Source organism: Doryrhamphus excisus, chromosome 18 (genome assembly GCF_030265055.1).
Source record: "Doryrhamphus excisus isolate RoL2022-K1 chromosome 18, RoL_Dexc_1.0, whole genome shotgun sequence".
NCBI classification, from domain to species: domain Eukaryota; kingdom Metazoa; phylum Chordata; class Actinopteri; order Syngnathiformes; family Syngnathidae; genus Doryrhamphus; species Doryrhamphus excisus.
In genome coordinates, this window is record NC_080483.1 from 11,464,965 (window position 1) to 11,484,439 (window position 19,475).

At 39.4% G+C, this 19,475-nt stretch overlaps 2 protein-coding genes across 8 annotated transcripts in view; one reads left to right on the forward strand and one right to left on the reverse strand.

The window, feature by feature from the left end:
- slc12a5a (solute carrier family 12 member 5a) overlaps positions 1–5,542 on the forward strand; it is a 134,958-nt gene extending 129,416 nt beyond the window's left edge. For all 4 annotated transcript variants that reach the window (XM_058054698.1, XM_058054699.1, XM_058054700.1 and 1 more), the window contains one exon: positions 799–5,542. In XM_058054698.1, the coding sequence (XP_057910681.1) occupies positions 799–890 (92 nt within the window). In that variant the 3' untranslated portion in view covers positions 891–5,542. The remainder of the gene's footprint in view (positions 1–798) is intronic.
- Position 5,543: 1 nt separating this feature from the next.
- On the reverse strand, positions 5,544–19,156 carry ncoa5 (nuclear receptor coactivator 5). 4 transcript variants are annotated; one of them, XM_058054704.1, is made up of 12 exons: positions 18,999–19,156; positions 17,315–17,360; positions 16,287–16,559; positions 15,951–16,058; positions 15,310–15,373; positions 10,459–10,698; positions 10,273–10,391; positions 8,892–9,021; positions 8,590–8,792; positions 7,933–8,137; positions 7,148–7,239; positions 5,544–6,478 (listed from the first exon to the last, which is right to left on the reverse strand). In XM_058054704.1, the coding sequence occupies exons 3-12, from the start codon at positions 16,453–16,455 to the stop codon at positions 5,748–5,750; spliced, it is 2,061 nt and encodes a 686-aa protein (XP_057910687.1). In that variant the 5' UTR covers positions 16,456–16,559; positions 17,315–17,360; positions 18,999–19,156; the 3' UTR covers positions 5,544–5,747. The 4 variants fall into 4 exon arrangements, with proteins under 4 accessions (XP_057910687.1, XP_057910686.1, XP_057910688.1 ...); XM_058054703.1 differs by having other exon boundaries at positions 10,273–10,394; positions 18,999–19,155; XM_058054705.1 differs by lacking the exon at positions 15,951–16,058 and having other exon boundaries at positions 10,273–10,394; positions 18,999–19,155.
- Positions 19,157–19,475: the final 319 nt, after the last annotated feature.

The following is a 19,475-nucleotide window of genomic DNA, read 5'->3' on the forward strand; positions in this document are numbered from 1 at the left end:
TTTCGAGAATAAAGTTGTACATTTACGAGAAAAAACTCTGAATTTTGCTTCCTGAAGTTCATCCCGGGACCAAGAGGAAAGAGAGCCATGCTCTAGTTTCCGTCTGATATGTATGAAACATAATATCATAATTTTTTTCTCATAAATTCACGACTTTATCCTTGAAATCTGATTTTTTTTCTTTCAAATGTGGCCCTAATACTCGTATAAAAAAATAATTATAAAAAATTACAACAATTGTCGTAAATTTAGGACTTTATGCTATTAAATGTACAACTTTATTCTCATAATACTCAAGTTTTTCTCCTAAATTTACTCGTACATTTACCCACTTTTTCTTGTAAATGTATGACTTTTTTCTCGCATATTTATAACTTTATTCTCATAATATTATTATTTTTTTCTCTTAAATTTACGACTTTATTCTAGTAAACCTACAAGGTTATGCTTGTAAACTAAAAACTTTGTTTTCCCTCAAAAACAGTTGTATATATTTTATATTCATAAAATATATTTGTATAATATATAGTAATATATTTATTCTATATCTATTTATATATAAATTTATATTTTATATAGTTGTAATATACTATATATATTTATTTTTATATACATTTATATATTTTTTATATATTTATAATATAATGTATATTTATTTATTAATACATTTATATATTTTGTATATATTTATAATATTATATATATATATAATATAATTATATTTATAATATAGCTAGCTGTATTCCAGACTACTAGGTCCAAATTGGTTGTTGTGATTCCTTAAGCTTTGTTTTCCAGACATGGAGTTCCTTGAGGTCCTCACTGAGGGTCTCAACCGTGTCCTCCTGGTCCGCGGAGGCGGCCGTGAGGTCATCACCATCTACTCCTGAAAAAACAACCCTCACCTTTTGCCCCTCCCATTACACACAGCCCCCATCCTTTCCCGGCTCCTGTGTTAACCAGCCCCACCCTCCTTCTAACCCCCCGCCCACTCACTCATCCCGTCCACTCCCACAGCCCGACTCAGCTTCAAAGCTCCCCGACGAGCAGAATCCCACCCGGCCGCTTCAAGTCCTTCCATCCACGTCGTTACGAGTCTCGTTTAGAAGCAGTTTGTCGTCATTCAGTATCATCCGCTTTCGTGTACTTCTAGCGTGGAGGTCGTCGGGCGCCGGGCGTGTTGGCCGTCGGGCTTGTTGTTAGCTGAGCTAGCTGTGGCCGATAATGCATGCAAGTGTCTTTTTTTCCTTTGAGTCGGTGTAGTTTGTTTTACCAAAAGTGGCCGAGGGGTGGTACGGGTGGTAGGGGGGCATTTTTTTTTTTTTATGTATTGGAACTGTGAAATTGAACTTGAAGAAGCTGGACTTGCTAGCATGACCTCATGGCGGTCTTTTCTTAGTGGCTGTTTGCGTGTGTGCGGGGCCACTGTCGGTGCCAAAAACCCCAAGAAGAAGAAGACGGTTAGCGTAACTGTGAATAGTGCGTTTGCAGGCTAGCAGAAGAAGATCACGACCAGCAGCCCTTTGCGTGGAGAACACTGTAAATAATGTACAAGCCTCATTGGGTATGAGTGTAGTATTTTTGTCACATATTTAAACAACAAAAATGCATTATTTCAAAAAAATTCTATTTATTTATGGGATGACATCGGACACCCATCCACATGCACTGCACCTGCACTCAATCGACAAAAAAAAAGTGTTATTTTTTCATGTAGAGAACAAATATGTATTTATGTTTATAGACAGAGCTTATCAACGCGATATAGACGTGTACTGCATTCATCCTGTGTCCTTTTGCCAAATGTTATAAACGTTATAAACGTGCCATATGATTTACAGTACGATACAATCGGAGAACAAAGTGTGTGAACTTTAAATAACATGATGTCTAAAAAAAATTATTATTAGTATTATTGTTATTGGGACATGCTGGAAGTAGAGAAGAACAACGGCTTCTGTAGCACGGAAAGACACTTTGTCCACCGGAGACACACTTCTATGCAGTAGAACACACATATAACACATATATATATATTTATTTATATGTATAAAAAGTCTTTAATCCACTGTTAGATATGATGTTTTTAATTACCTTTAGTACACTGGAAAGTGAAAATGAACATATGTTCTATGGTTATCATCATGCTTTCCCTCAAAAACAGGTTTGTTTGACATGTCACGTAAATTATTGCACTTTTTTAAAATTTGATTGTTTTTAAAACAACTATTTTAATATTTTCTTGATTTGGATTCGAACAAAGAAACATCAGGACATAGAAAAGCTACCTGATTGATTATTTTCTAATTAATTTAATCACCACTCTGTGTTTTTTTCCCCCTAAAATAACTTTTCTGGATGTATTACAGGCTGCACGGCGGACAAGTGGTTAGCGCGCAGACCTCACAGCTAGGAGACCAGGGTTCAATTCCACCCTCGGCCATCTCTGTGTGGAGTTTGCATGTTCTCCCCGTGCATGCGTGGGTTTTCTCTGGGTACTCCGGTTTCCTCCCACATTCCAAAAACATGCTAGGTTAATTGGCGACTCCAAATTGTCCATAGGTATGAATGTGAGTGTGAATGGTTGTTTGTCTATATGTGCCCTGTGATTGGCTGGCGACCAGTCCAGGGTGTACCCCGCCTCTCGCCCAAAGACAGCTGGGATAGGCTCCAGCACCCCCGCAAAAACTGTAGAAAATGAATGAATGGATGTATTACATTTTAAAAAGTTCATATACGGAGTGATAATAACATTTTAGTGAGGATCTGGGCACGGGATGCAGGAAGCAGCTAGTACAAAAGGCTAGCAAAAATGCTAACCAGCAAACAAAACGGTCATTAAAAACAACACATCTAGCAGTGATGTAAGACTCTATTCAATTTCAATCACCTTATTAGGCATCAAATGTTTGCACCCGGGAAGGAACGTGCAATATAGAGCTTAAATTTGCATTTGTTGTTTATTTTTCTTAGCGCGTCTATTTTCTATGCCGTCTTCTAAACGTCACTTTATTTCCTTTTGTTTTTTGAGTCACTTGCACTTGTAGTAAAACTATAAATAGATCCATGCTATACATATTTATATACATATATATATAAATATATATATACCTATACAGTATATGAGAAATCAATAGGAATAAAAATAGTTTATAGAGCGATTTAAAATGTTTTCTTTATGTTTTGCTTGAATGTCGGACCATTTGTGGTGAATGCTGCTAGTGATGTATTTGTATTTGTACATAAAAGAGGCGAAATAAACAGAAGTGGTAAGTATAAACAATAAAAAGGGTATAGAAATACATATCAGCAGTGGCGGTTAACTTAAAAAAAAAATACTGATGCAATATATAACAAAAACGTTATGCTCCTTTTATATCAAAGCCAGCTAAAATGATTCGGATAAATTGCCAAAGTGACACTTTAATTTGTGAAATAATTTACCAAAATAAAAGTTTATTTTCCAATTTTTTTTTTGATAAGTCACGCAAAAAAAAGGTCGTTTTAGAACATCGCCTGCATCAACTGAGCCTTTAAAAAAAGAGAATGAAGTGCAATCGGCAGGAGGTTGAATCGATTACCTTGAAAAAATGATTCTTAATGTTTTTCTAGTGTTTGCATGGTTAGCGTGTGGCCATATTTGTTTTGTGTGCTTTCTATCGTGACCACCGGGCGGCTCAGACACCACAAAAAGGCTGCTAGCTCCACCTTGAAAAGTCTTTTGCAAAAAAAAAACATTTAAAAAGATAAGAAAAGTTATTGTTACCTGTTCTTGCTTTAAGTAGTCTTGTGAAAGGAGAGTTTTTTGGGGGGTGGGTGGGGCCGGGGGTCCTCATTTGTATATAACGAATGAATCACAAACTAGTGTTGTCTTTTCTTGTTTGATCACTGTGGGAAAAAAAGTATTAGAGTTTTGTAAGATGACGTGCAATATTGCTTTTTTTTAATGTAATATTTTCGAAGTGGTCAAAATTAAATACATTAAAAATCCCCAAAAATGAGAGCGCGAGACGTTTATGCTAGTGGGCGGGGTTATGCTAGTGCTCCCTATTGTAACAGCCTGCAGCGACCTCAAGTGGCGTTGTTAGTGCACTGCAGCCTCAGACTGTACTGCAAAATATACTACCTGTTGTTTTTTTTAAAATCCACGCCCACTTGCTAAAAAATAAGTTGTGAAATGAGATTTAATCTTTCAAACATCGCCAACTCTCCTCATCCAACCCCCCCCCCCCCCCCACCCATCCATCTCCTTCCCCTCAAAATATGTTGTGTATTTTAAATGTGATTGCAGTATAATTCTTTGAAAAAGTGATCAAATAATAAACTTGCGCTTCCAATGCTGGGAGCGGCTCTGCTTGGACACACACACACACACAACATATATATATACATACATATGTATATATATATGTATCACTAAGCCCAACCCCCTGCCCACCCCAGGCAACAAACTGTAGCATGAGACAAAAAAAAGCTGCCAATGATCACTCCTCAAGTCTCCATCCTTAAATGGATGTCAAGGGCTCTGACTAAAAAAACACAGCAAGAAAGACAGAAAAAAAAACATCCATCATTCAACCCCTTATTTGTGTGGCACAGAGGTCACCTGAGGTCAAATCCACCGGGCCTCCTCATGGACACGTTGAAAAGTTGCTCAGTAATTCTAATCAAGTGCTTGCAAAGCAGAGGCGCTCTCCAGCGGTGTAACATTGTGTGCATGCATGCAAGCACCCTGAATAAGATATATTTGTTTGTGCTATCCAAGTGTTTGATTTCTTCTTGTTTCCATGTTACCCCCCCACTTTCAAACCCTTCACACCACATACACTCTTCACTCTTTTAGCACTGGACAAGCAAATGCTGATTATTACTATAGTAGAGTACAAGATTCTATTTTTCATGTATTATCCAGAGAAAATGACTACCAAAGTATATTTAACTATAAATATCAATATTGTGAAGATATGTGCTCCAGTGAATTAGATGCAGTTTTTTTTAAATAGATTGTGCCAAAGTAGCAAGATTTTTGTTTTAATTTGAATTGCATGAAAATTCTCGGGCCTCAGATCTATATACACATAGATAGGATCTATACGTTTGTTTTGAATTCACTGGGAACCACTTTGTATGGATGCTTGACAAGTTACATGGTTATATACTGCAAACACACGTGTACAAAGTTTTTTCATCCATCGTATGGTAAAGATGTTGTTCCTTTCATTTGTTGGCGGAAGGGAAGGGGATGCTGGGGGGGTCAAGGGTGATGATGGTGGGCTACATGTAAATAAATTAAATACAGTTAGTGTGGAAGTGTTTATTTTTTGTGTCAGTGTAAGTTAAATATTCTACGGTTTCAAAAAAAAAAAGTCAACATGTATTCTTCTCTATTGTGTTTCATGGTACATTTAAAAAAAAAAAAAAGAGTAGTTTTATCTTACATTTCAAATGCTTATATCTCTATGGCTTCTTCTGGCGATACCCGTTCTATTTTATAGATTTGTCAGCACAAAATGCAATAAACCAATACCATTTTACTACAGCAGTTGGTGGTGTGACTTTTTAATGTTGATCTAGAACATTCTGTACACGAGCACAAAGGAGGACTGTAGAACCATCATGAACAAAGAACATTTAACTGACCGTCTTCAAATGGAACCAAAAGCATGAAAATACGATAATAAAAACAAAAGATTAAAATCGTTTACAAAACACGTCTACAGTCTGGAAATGGGGTCCAGGGTGGGCTATCAGTAATGTCGGGGGTACATGGGCATCTGAGAGGCCATGCCGGCTGCTGGTCTACCTGCTGAAAGCTGCTGCTGCTGCTGTTGCAGCTGCAGGTGTTGCTGAGGGTGTTGTTGCTGAGGGTGCTGCTGAGGGTGTTGCTGTTGAGGGTGCAGCTGCTGTTGCTGAGGGTGTTGTTGCTGAGGGTGCAGTGGCTGTTGCAGCTGCTGTTGCTGTTGCTGCTGTTGTTGTTGCTGCTGCTGCTGCTGTTGTTGTTGAACCAGAGCCCCAGGATTCACCAGGTGATTGAGAGACGGCCCGCTGTGGATGAGAGTTTCCAAAGCTTTCTGGACACTCGGGTTATCAAAATTGATACCAGCAGCAGAGTTGGGGACTCTTTGACCACTGGATGCTTGGGGCGTTCGGCCCATTTGGGCACCGTACCCCTGAGTTGTAGCTTGAGGGGCAGCGGGCATCCCTGGACGGCCGAGGTTGTGGCCAGCCCCGGGCAACCCGTACTCCTGAGACTGAGTTGCGGCGGACGACGGAGCAGCAACCCCTCCCTGCATCCCGGTGTTGCTTTTGAAGAGACTGAGGATCTTGGCTTGGAGTTCGTGGTTGGGGGTGGCCTGGGTGTTCAAAGGATTTTGCATGCCCAGGTGGCTGGTCTGAGGCGCCGGGCGGGATGCAGCGATGCCAGTCGCCTGGGGGGCAACATCATGGAGAGGGGTGGCAGACGCAGGGAGGACTGCTCCTGTCAACAAATCATGCAAAGCAAGAATGACATCAATTCAGTTACACTTCATTTCAGCCAGCTTGCCAACTGTTTTGACTTTTTGGATCATCTTGGGAATACAACAGTAGATGCCAATATTTGTGGCCATGACTACACACACATAAGGGACGCTCCCATCGATCGGCTATGGATCAATAATGTCCAATTCCCTTGAAAAAGCACATGATCAGAATATATTACAAATTACATATTCTAAATCATACCACAGATTGAACTATATACCCTAAACGTATGCTACACACCCATTTTTCCACTTTTAGCTTTTATTAGATGGACTTTTATTTAATTAAGGACTTGACTCAGGTTTGTTTAAAAAAATAAAAATAAAAAAAACCCATGGTCGGTCATGCTGTGAAATGAAGTAAATATAGCAATACTTTGGTTATTTTTTAAACGTTTTCAAGAGCTATTTTCATAACCATGCTCAATTCCAAATTCCTGTTTGTAACAAAAGCTTATTGTTATGATGGAAAAAACACCCACAAAACATTAGATCGGCAAACAAAAAAATAAACAAAAAAAAATCGATTGGATCGGAAGCCAAAAAAATGTCGATGTCAATCCAGCGACAACACTGATGTCAGTGTTCATGATGTCATTCAACATGAAAAAAAAGAAGAGTCCTACCTGTGTGAGCATCTGCAGGGTTCCGCAAGAGCCGTGCTCTTTTGTCTGTCAGGTAAGCTACCAGACCATCCAACTCCTCTGGCGTTAAAAACCTGACGAGCAAGGAGACAATTAAAAACCAACAATATACAGTCAGGCCACTGTAAAGTTAAGTGTCTCCAGCCAGCAACTCATTAACTGCTAGTAGCTCCTAACTATACAATTAGCTCTCCAAATACTTTATTCCTTTATTATCAACTCCTGTACCCACTATATTACAAAGTGAGGTTTATTCATAGTTAGGAAGCACTTTATGTGTGTGACCAATCACAGAGTAGTGGGCGGGCCGTGGGTGGAATACATTTTGTCGGGAAACACAAATACCAGAAAATACAGTTGGAATAGGTGCAGATTCTGGAAGATCTGGAAAGTTTTCTGTGCAGGTTATTGTGTGTAGCTGCTCTATAGGAGTCCACAACTCAATACAAAGGATAAAAAAATTAGCATGATAGCTCCCTTTCAAGAAATTGAGTAGTTAGCGACAGAAATAAGAAGTAGGAAGAAGAATGAATGATAATGTAAGATGTGAACAGCTGGAATCCGAGTCACATTTTACATGTATTATCATGCATTTATAAATTACTACCTTAGGGTGAATGAGATATGATTCCTGGAGAAAAAGGGGCCAATTTTCGAAGGAAAAGATTAAAATATAACAATTTCATGAACAAAAATCCCATGAATTTGCCGAGTTGTGAATGTTAAAACACAAGCATGCCGGTTTAAATTCAATTAAAAGGCACTACCTGTTCTCGGCCAGCAGAGTGATGGATGTGAGCAAGGAGGTCGGGTGGCTCTCTCGGTCGAGCTCTCTGAGCAACACATCGTCAGCCATCTTGGCAGCCTTCCTGGCAATCTCCTCACGCTCCTTTTCGCGACTCTCCACCTTGTAGGTGTCATAGTTGTGGGCTATGAGGATCATGGCGTCCTGCATGGGCATGTTGCGATGCTCTGTGGGAGGCACCATCAGCGACAAATGGTTAGCAATGGCGGCAAGAAGGGGGAGAAGTACCAGAAATCCTCCAATAGTCATCGGGCGTGTGGTTTACATAAGCGAATAACTTCAGCAACTTCCTGCTGTAGTATTTTATTACTTCCAAATGATGGCATTTGAAGTATGCCAGACATATGATTGACATTTATTATTGCTGCCACTAGATGTTTCCTTAATACTGTCTATCTTTAGAAATTGGTGTGTACAATTGTTCAAATCTATTTTTTTCAATTAGCTCAAATTAGCTCAATTGTCATGGCTCAAACAATAAAATTGCAAACTTAAAAACTAGCCTGTAGAGGTTGTCGGCCATGTTTCTTTTGTTGTTTGTACTTGACCTTGTAAGCTCAAAGTGGGATATTTCCGATTTTCCACCAATCCTGAATGCATCAATAGTTCTGAGTGTTACCTTGAGGTGTGCCAAACAGGATGTTGACGGTGCAGGATCGATGGACCTGGTGCTGCTGGGTAATAATAATGGCGAAAGGAGTGCGCGCTCGGCCTACATCTTCCAGCGCCTGAGTCAGTGACACTTCAGTGTTGAGGAAGATCAGGTCCACCACCATGCCCAGATCATGGACTTTGCGCCCAACCGTCTCAGCATACTCCCGACAGTTGGTTCGAAATCACAAGTTCACACACAAAACAGGAAACCACATGAAATGACTTCCCTTCACGGATGTGTCATCTCTGTAAGGAGAGTAGACATACTTCTGAGCCTTGTTGACAACAATCACAGAGCAGTCGACGGGACGTTCGGTGTCTTGGCGCCGCTGTAGTTCTTCGTAGTACTGTCGATAGAGATCGTTGCGTCGACGCTCCTCGGGACGGGCGCGGTCATCTGTCGGCGAGGAGAGGACCAAGAGTAAATATCTAGGACCATTTACATCTAACAAATAAATATTAGTGGAACCTCTATTAGCGGCATTAATGCATTCGACTCAAAGCGCAAGATACTGTAAACAAATCAATTTTCCTATCAGAAATAATGCAAATCCAATTAATCTAAGCAGTTTACATGAGGAAAACAATTTGACATCCATATGAATACATATAAATGATGAAAGGGATGAATTACATTACAGATAACTTTGTTGACAAAGATGGTAATGATCAGTCTCCCAATGTAGGGTCTGCGTCCTTCAAGTGTGCATTTGCAGGGTGTGTGAGAAAAGTGATACATATCCTCCCAAATCGGGACTGAGACCGTACTCATTTTGCCCACACTTGCAAGTAAAGCGGGTCGGGATTAGGGTTTGATAGTCGCTGCCTAACAGATGATCACATTGCAAGCCTCAAACTCTCCACACCCTGGCAATTGCTCGCCCCAATATAAGCTTTTCAAAGCGCCACCCTGGTGAGACATTTTTTTTTAAATCATGTATTGGCTGATATCAATACAGTGCTTTTTCACCGATGTTGGCCGATACCGATTGATCTGAGAACCACTACTGGTAATGATATTATGATTAGATTCATGTCTAAAATCTATAAAATCTCTATATGAAAGGCAAAAAAAAACACACACATTCACCAAAGTGCTATACAAATGGGCTAACTAGCTACATTTATTAAAGAACTTAATTATCATAAAAAGACAAAGTTTCTCTTTCAACTTGAGATAAATCTGCCGACAGATGGCTATTCTCTTTCCAGCAACACCTAATTCCAAAATAAATATAAAACAACATATTTAGGTCTATCTTTTTTCTCAATTGTGCACACACAAGTTCTGAACGCCAGACCGTCCCATTTCATTTCATTTTCTCTCATAAAAGGACCAAAAGGCCAAAATGGGACACAGCTAATTACTTCCATAAACTGACCAGGAAAAGTACACAAATCAAAACCAAAATTTTCAGTACATTTTCAAAGTAAAACAAAAAATACACTAACTGGGGCTTACACTAACTGAGGTTTCACTGTAAATGTTTTATGATGGTGACCTTGGACTGCATTATTCCTTTGAAATGTAAAACCTGGTACCACCATCACCAGTATTGTAGGAAAACATACGGACTGAAGACAAACCCATAATGTTGTCCCATTACTTCAGGTGATTAGGATGAACCACAAAACACAGAGGACCAACCTTCAGGCTCACGACGTCCATTCCAAGGATCTCTATATGGCTCCCTGAATGCTTCATCCTTCCTCCTATAGTAGTCTTCGGCGCCGCTTCCGCCACGGTAAAAGCGGTCATACTCCTCTCTACTGTATCAAAACATGTTAAAAAATATATATATTTTAAGGTCCTTGCTGCAGTGCTAAGATTTACCTGTAGGCAGGGTCTCTCGGCGGTCCTCTCAGGTCTTTGTCCCTGCTCTCCGACCCGCGGTAACGATATTCGTGGTCGCGAGGGTGGCTTCCTGGTCTTGCCTCCCTGCCGTCACGTCCATCTCGAGCGTCACGATCTCGGGTGTCACGTGAGTCACGATCTCGGGAGTCGCGAGGAAAAACAGGTGAGCGTGACCGAGGCCGTGGCTCTTTGCTGTCTCCGTAACCGCCGTAGGAGGGCCTGGATGAACAGGTATGAGTTAGCGTGAGGACAGTTCAAGTGCCAGCTCATTTTAAACTAAATTGGAAATTTAAGTCCGTGAGCATTAATATATTAAGACGGGCACTTTATAATGTGACACTATGGCGTATTCGAGAAAGGGCTTGCAAAAACTTAAGCGCCATATCAATGAACTTTGTTGGCTCCAGGAGACTTCCGCATTCTTTTTACAGAGAAGAGAAAACAAGTTCTTGCTAATAATCATAAAGCCAGTCCAAAAAATTCATATAGTTTTCAAAACGTTGTTCATTTGGCAGATTATGTTTGAATGTTGTCAGGAAGCCGCACCCCCACGCCATAAATATGTAGTCAAACACTCAAGAGATCAAGAGTCTCAGCAAGCAGAACTGGAAACCTGAAATCACAAAATAATACTGATAGAAATTATAAACGATGTATGTATATATATTTTAAAATAGACCCAAGTGTGCCCAATATACTAAGGCAGAGGTGTCATACTCAAAACACACAAGGTGTCAAAATTCAAACCAGATTTTTGGTTGCAGTTGAAAAACACCCCCCGATTTTGAAAATATGTCACATCATCACCAATAAATACATAAGTATAGAGCTTACATACTTTTATTCCGGTTCAACAGTACTGGAATATACAAACATATTGTGCCAGGCAGCTGTGGCTACCGTAAATTCTGGTGTATAAACCGCACCCACTAAATTTAGAGGAATAAAACAGATCTGTACATATATTAGCTGCACCGGTGTATAAACAACACGCGTTCACGTCATAAAATGGAATATCGTGGCAAGCAAGCGTCTGTGAGGACCAGGCAGCTCTTTTTTTGCCAGTACGCAATCATGAGCTTGTACCAATGACAAAAGAAAAAACATTTTAATAATGTACTTAGTTTGATCAACGCATTTATCGGAGGAAAAAAAAAAAAAAAAAAAAAGAGTATAGAAAATGGATGAGTGGCGCAGAAATGCTGCCTCTGTCCACAAGGAGGGAGCCATAGAAATCCGGAGATCAGAGCCCAAGCAGCAAAGCATTAAGGGAAAGTGTTTTTCAAACTCGTATTGGTACATGTTATATACCTATCTATCAGGCATTTATTTTGAGTGTTAAGTTGCTGTGTGATGACTTCAGTGTGAGTAAGATTACACCGTGATTAGCTCCTGCACACAAAAGCATCACAATTTGTAGATGTAGAATGGGTAGATGACACGTTTCCCGGCATGCTTTGTTGTAGTTAAAATGATTGTTTAAGGCAGTAAGGTGTTATTTTGTTCAGACAGGTTATAATAGTTGAGTGGTGTAATTTTTAGTTGTGTACAGTAAAACTATTGCAGGGCCCAATGATTTCAGAGTTGACAAAATCTGTTGACGGAATGGGCCAACAAACACAAAATTTAATACTATATGCCTAAATCAGTGGCGATAGTTGGTGGAAACCCCTCGAGGAGAGCACAGGATGCTAGTGTGCATGTGTGTGAGCACAACTCTGTGTTGAGTTTCATTGCTTTAATGTAATGAGCGTTTTACAATGACGTGAAACTTCTTAGGAGAAAAAAGATGAGGCATGTTTATTCTTGCACCCAGCTCATCTTAACCATAAACAGACATTCCCAACACACCACACACTTCTGGCTTAGACTCTAAACAAACTAAGTGTCATTAAAAATATATATTGGATTAGTGATGCAATTGGAATTGCATGGCTGACTTCATCTTCCTTAATCACAAGCACGAGCATTACAATTTGTTGGCAGTGTGTTATAGATATAGATATAATTTCAGAATTACTTTTACTTACAATTAAATTGATCAATGCTGTATTGCATAAAATATTGCATTTAATTAGTCCGGCTCCTGACAGAGTGATAGCCTTTATGGACCTGTGACCAAGTAAATTAAATGAAAATAACATTATCATGCTCACAGACCGATCACAGCAGCAGTTTGCAGGTGTAATTACTTTACTTATTATGGTGACGTCACTCAAAATGAGCCAATGAAATGCGTTACCGAGCGAATGAGAACAAAGTGTAAGAAAAGCTGATAGACAAAAGAAAACATTTAAATCGACGAGAACCATACCACATTAACTCATAGCACAGCAATGTGCAAATCAGTCTTCACTAAGGATTGTATGGATATTGGAGCAAATCAAAACATCTTTCACCGACAGGAGAGAAAGGAGCAGTGCTTCTGCTACAGAGACGTGACTCAAAAAGGTAAACAGAAAATTGTGTGGCAAATTCAGACAAATCCGAAGAAAATATGAAACTTTAAGAGGATGTGCCATTACAGTTTTTCTGTTAAAGAGACATTAATATTTTCTTTTCTAGAGAAAACAGTAGTTTCATTTTATTTAAAAATAAGCCCCATGTCATCCATTATTTTTACTGGCAGATTTATGTGAAATTTAAAATGCAATTTAAAAAGGTGCCAGGGTGATATGCAGGGTTTAATTACTATTAAACTATTTGATGGTATTTAAGTAAAATAAGTTCTGGACCATCGCTGTGGAAAAATTTGAAATTAGTGCATTATATAAATGAATGAAAGTTCCAGAAATAGTTGCAACTGACAGAATAAACATGCTAAATGCTATTTTCACAAACAGGTCTACAGGCCTTCAGTTTGATAACATGTACAAACTTGATTGCATTGGCAAAACTGGCACAGCGTTGAGGAGTGTAAGACGTGTATATTAAATGACAAAATACTTTAGTATACGGTGATGTGCTATTACTCTGTGGCTCCAAACTTTTTTTTAATGGCAACTCTGCCTTCCAAACTATGACAACAGCTGGTTGCACATGCTAAATCCTCATTTAAACAGGACGGTCTGCACCACTTTTGCACCTGGTGAAGACATTCTGTAACTTAGTGCTCATCAGGTCCTTGGATTGGGATGGGAGAATCTGTTTGCAAATGTTTTGAACTCTTGTTTTGAAAACCAGTGTCCTACTGTGATGAATTCTGTATAGTGTAAAGTTTTGTGGATGTAGTTCCACTTCCCAAAAATGACATCTTGCTCTTTACGCATGAGCATTTCATTAATGCCCAATGAATACTACAATGCCTGTCTAAATGACAAGAGCGGCTAAAAGATTGGAATTTCAACACAAATTCCTGTCTGTGAAACCACGTTATAGGGACTGTTTGCAACCGATTCAAAACTAAGCCCCCCCCAAATAAACACCACCGCCGGCTGACATATTACCAATGGTGGTTTAATGGGATAGTTTGGATTTCAGACTTCACAATGACTCAGCTTTACTTTTTCTCCCATCGTATCATTGCGCACGGTCGCCTGGCCATTGTACACAACAATGATACGACAGTGTGCAGTCATACGACGTGAGAAATAGTAATGCTGAGCGATCGTGAGGTCTGATGTTTTTGGGAGAGGCATTTTTGTGATGCAAATGACTATTTTGCATGCATACTGTGCCAAACTCTTAAGTACTCCCACCAACTAACCAGAACTATGTTCCTCTGCACCGAACTCCCAACGAGAACTCGACTCAAATGGACCAAGTGGCGGGTAAGTCACTGATGATGCACTACACTGCTGATGGGGATGTCACTCAACTCCATGTCAAAACATCTGAAATATGCCTTTATAAGTACAGATTGAAAGTTTTTTTTTTACATTTACATATAGTAGTAGTAACAACAACATGCTGCAATCATGCATTAACACATACAGTGATGATAACATTTTGATTATTTAAAACACTACTGAAACTTCTTTCCTCTGCGCATTGATATTAACAACACACCTCACTGGCCGCTAGTCTTGGCGTCATTCACAGACGGAAGAGTGGATACCTAGCTCTCAATTTTGCCATTATGACTCAAGATGCTCGTTTGTCAGCATTTTTTAACCTGAGGACTGGAGCACATGTCTTGTGCTGGAACCAATGAGAGCGGAGAGCGAAGTATGGAAGTATGTGTATCAATGCTCCAAGAAAATTAGTTTTGGTACTGTTTTAAATCATAAAAATATGGCAAGATAATACAACTATTACATGTCATCGTCACAGTGCGTGTTAATGTATGATCACAGTATGAATATCAAACAATGCAATGTTGTTAGAGGTTTCATAGTTGATATAGGTGTATCCCAAATACAGCATTGTAAGCTAGCTCAAATTAACTTGTTTTCTTGTGTTATAATGCATAGAGAAGAGAAAGTAATGTGTTCATACTTCACATGAAGCTTGTGAATGATGGGCAAAATTCCAAAAAAAGTGCAGTGCCCTGTTAAGGCTATACAATGATATGAATGATAAGATAACACGAGTAGATACACTTGGTCATATTGTGATTATTAGCAAACAACAATCATGAAGTGCACTTGTGTGTGTGTGTGAGAGAGTGACTTACGTGGAGCAAGAACACAACAGTTAGCAGCCTCTAGGCTGCTGCGTAACCTTTGCAAACAGTCCCTTTAACAAGTTTCGCAATATGTGCTGTTCCATATAAGCATCCATCAACCACTGCTACAAGGGAATGATTGGTTAAAAGATTATTTATTTTTATTTTTACCGGCCGCACAAGAGGCGATGAAAGGTCTTCCCACTCAATTTGCGTTACTTTACCTGCGTGGAGGGCTCGGCTGGGAATGAGGTTTAGCTGACCGTCGCTCCACTGCCATATTTACATCTGAAAATAAAATCAATCCAAACGTTGATCAAAACAATGACATGTCAATCAGACTGTGCGTACACGCAGAATGAAGGGGCCGCGTCAACCGAATTCCACGATCCAAATGAAAATGAGCTCCATTATTCCAAACATGAGCTTCCATACGGGACGAAAGGTGGAAATGCCGCATAGCGAGTTGCCTTGGGTCAAATTGGGTTCAAAATGAGGAGAAAATCCTTTTTCCGTCGACAAAATTCACCACCGCTACGCATTTTGGTACACATTAAAACCATTGTGAAGGAAATGCAAAGACAATTGTGTGAAATTAAACGAATGGTATAACTGTTTTATTTGCTTTGTGCGCCAATAATTCAAAATGCAATGGCAAAGCATTCATGCACAAAAGGCAAATGATATATACAATGTTTAGTATTTCTTTTCCCCAACGTTTGTTACCATAACCTAACACTGGAAATAGATCATCATTACCAGGCCCAATTATTTACCCTTTTACTTTCTGGAATTAGCTGTGTTTTTTTATTTGCAGGTTTATACAGTCGTATGAAAAGTCACACCCAGTGCAGTCAAAGCTTACCTATTTTATAACCTTTATAAATTCTGCCCTTTTGGGCCACCTTTGCAGCTTCGGCTTCCTCTGTGCGTTCAAATTGTACAAATCCATAGCCACGAAACATGGACACGCCTGAAAAAGGAACACTTTCAGTAGTACAAATTTTCGGAATTATTCCCAAGAACAGTGAATGCCCAATATATCTAATAAGCGAAAACGGGGAATAAAGTTACTGTATTACATGCTTAGGACTGCTTAAGTTAAATAAGCAAATGTAGACTAAAATAGACACGTATTAAGTTAAATAATAGTTGTTCATTTTGGAGACAGCATTTTGTTTATGATGTGGTGTTTACTGACCAACTACTTTTCCATACGGGCTGAAAAGTTCTTCCAAATCCTTCTTCTCCATGTCTGATGTCGGCAAATTCCCAACAAAAATCCTCCGTTCCAAATCTCGGGGATCCGTACTGCTACAGGTGCGTGCAAGGCGCCCTGGTGATGGACTTCGACTTCTTCTGCGAGACATGACTTGATCCAAAAGCTTGGTCGACTTTTCCTTGGTACGTTTGAAATGCTCGGAAATTTTTGTTTTGAGCGGATACGAGCGTCTTTAAATGGACATCCACGATCCTGAAACATGTCAATGGGTGACACAAGAGATTACAAATTTTTTTGTAGGCTGAAACGTTTTTAGTGCGGCAACAAGTGGAAATCGAAAATTGAAATTATGCAGGAATCATTGAAAAACAGCAACAATTCATGATTTCTCGCAGGATAAGGGACCAGACACATTTTCTTAAGTCCCATCTTCAGACGCCTACCCGCACTTTGAATTTTATGGAGTAATTGACATTTGGCCCACAGGTTCAACGCAGCTCCTCGCTCTGATTTGCACACCAGTGGCAAAATTGAGATGCTGTACTAAAGGGTCTATCCAATACAATATGTGCTAAGTAGATTTGATACTAAAGATGAGGAACACGACATCGGAATTGTTGAAACCTGAAAACATACACAGAACATCGTCTGTTCCGTGTGACGAGCCACCGTGCAAATGAACATACGCGTATTGTCCAAACTGTAGCAATGTTGTACTGTCGTAAAATCTAAGAAACGGCTGTTGAAAATTCACGTTGCAAATATCAAATGACGATTCAAAATGTCCTTGAAATCCTCTCAATGTCAACAATGTCTTGATGAAAATTACGTTTGAGAAACGGGTTGTCGGCTGAGCAAATGTAGAAACCAAAAAGGTTTCCTATGCTTGCATTTCCAAAGTGCCATCATTGTTTTTGAATGCACAGCACAAAATTGTTTCCACCATAGAAAACTTATTACATTTTTACTAGTAGGTAATGCTGCTCAGTGAGCAGCCTTGCAAATACCTTAACTGCAATCAGGAAGGTGTGGACATTGGCTCCAACCGAGTATCTGAAAGAGAGTTAAAAAAAACTAAAATGAAGGCCATGATTGCACAAACACCAATTGTTTTATAAATGCATGTTTTTCTATGCATTTTGGCCTCTCATCCACGTTTTTCGAAACTAAGCTATTAGAAAATCCCTGTCTGGGTAGATATTTTAAAATACCTCCGACTTTGGATTTTGCGAATTGACTTCTTAACTTCTGAAATACGCAACATTATCTAATGCATTTAAAGCTTAACAACAGAAAATGGTTATTGAGGTCACTACCTCTTCTGAGGTTGTGTCTGAATGCATCCTTTTGTCAGTAACTTACTCAACAAGCGGTCACAAGAGGCTTGCGGCTGGAGTGTACCTCCACAAGCACTTTGTGTGTGCGTACTGCTGTGGAAGTCTGCAGCCAGCCTCTGCCATGAAAACACAGCATGGACACACTCATTTGTTAACACTACCCGCTTCCTGTGAAATCAGGGATGTCCAAAGTGGACATTTGTGGACTGCATTTTTTTTATTGGTTTATGAATAGATCATTGTAGAACAAAATATAAAATTGGAAAAGTAAAACAGAAAAGCACAAGGGTACAAAAAAAAAACACAAAAGAAGTCTGAAAAAAAAAAATCAACATTTTGCCCAAACCCGGCAACAGAAAAAAAGACACTTGCTGGCCATACGAAAAACACCCCACTGGTAATGCAACTGCTTGTGACTTGAAATTACTCGCATACCATGGCAAGATACAGCAACTAATACGTTACCACTGTAAATATTAATGCATCATCACAGCATGTGTATAAAATGATGCATTGTTGATAGTTTTTTTAAGAGGGCTTCATAGTCGAAATGGTGTATTCCCAATGACGTATTGTAAGCAGTATTGACTAGTTTTCTCATGTTAGAATGCACAGAAATGGGAAAGTAGCGCATGTTCATGTTTCACATGGGAATTGTAGAAGGCCTGTTTGACCAGTACCACCATTGCTGTGCTCAACCCGATCACCTTTGAATCTTTCGCTTACTATTTACAGTATGTATGTGTGCATGTATAAATACATACGTTTTATTAAGGTACATGTTCTTTGGTGCCATCATTTATACCGCAAACCTCCACTAGAGGGCATATGCGGATATCACAGGAAGCTTCAAGAACTCGTATGTGTATTAACCACAGTTCTGAGACTTAATGTATTTGGTAATTCATTCCCGCATAATCTCTGCCTGCCTCAAATTAAAGTACCGCAAGATAATGACTACATATGGTGTACAACAAAGCCATAATCGAATGCAAAAGTCCAGGTCTGTTAGCATACACAACATGGAGTCCGTCCTAACAACGGAGCGAGCATCGGCAAAATGGCGAATTAGAATTTTAAACTACCCACACAAACAGCGAAACAAATACGCTTTCAATATTAATTTACAAGCACACAGTGTTACCTTCAAAACTGCAACACAAGTACAGTCGGATATATATTCATAAGGTCGGGCTTAACATGTTTCCCGTTGTTTCATGTACATGCTCGCCATTAGCTCCGATGTTAGCCTTAGCCGCTTTCGTTCGCCTAGCTTGCAGGCAAACGAACTTGTACCTATCTGCAAAACACAAGATGCACTACGTTTGGTTTTCGGAATCAATGCAATAATTACCTTGAGATGTTATTTTATCTTTCTTCAATCCGGTCGGCTGGACGTCCTCAGTTGCCTTCATATACATCAACCCCTCCTTCACCCGCTAGCAAGTTGCGCCAGTTAAGATTCAACGTCGTTGCATTTCCGGTAAAATCAAGGGCTTCTACGCTCTCTATCGCCACCTATCGGTCGGAGGTATTAATATATTTTGTTAACATACGCTAACATCATTTTCGCTTTCATTTCGATTGTGTAAAATGTTTGTAATTGTGATCAAAAGCTATCGTTGCGTACACTGCATTCTTCAACATGTACTTTAACAGGGTTTATTATCCCAAAAAGGCACCTTTGTTCCTGTCTGTGTAGTTTGTGTCCATCTCCATGATGCTTTAAATTTTAAACTGAACACTAATACAGATTTTGTATTTAACATATAAATCAATAACACTTCCACTGCAGTAATAGCAGTAAAAGCAGTGTTCTAAATCTGGACTG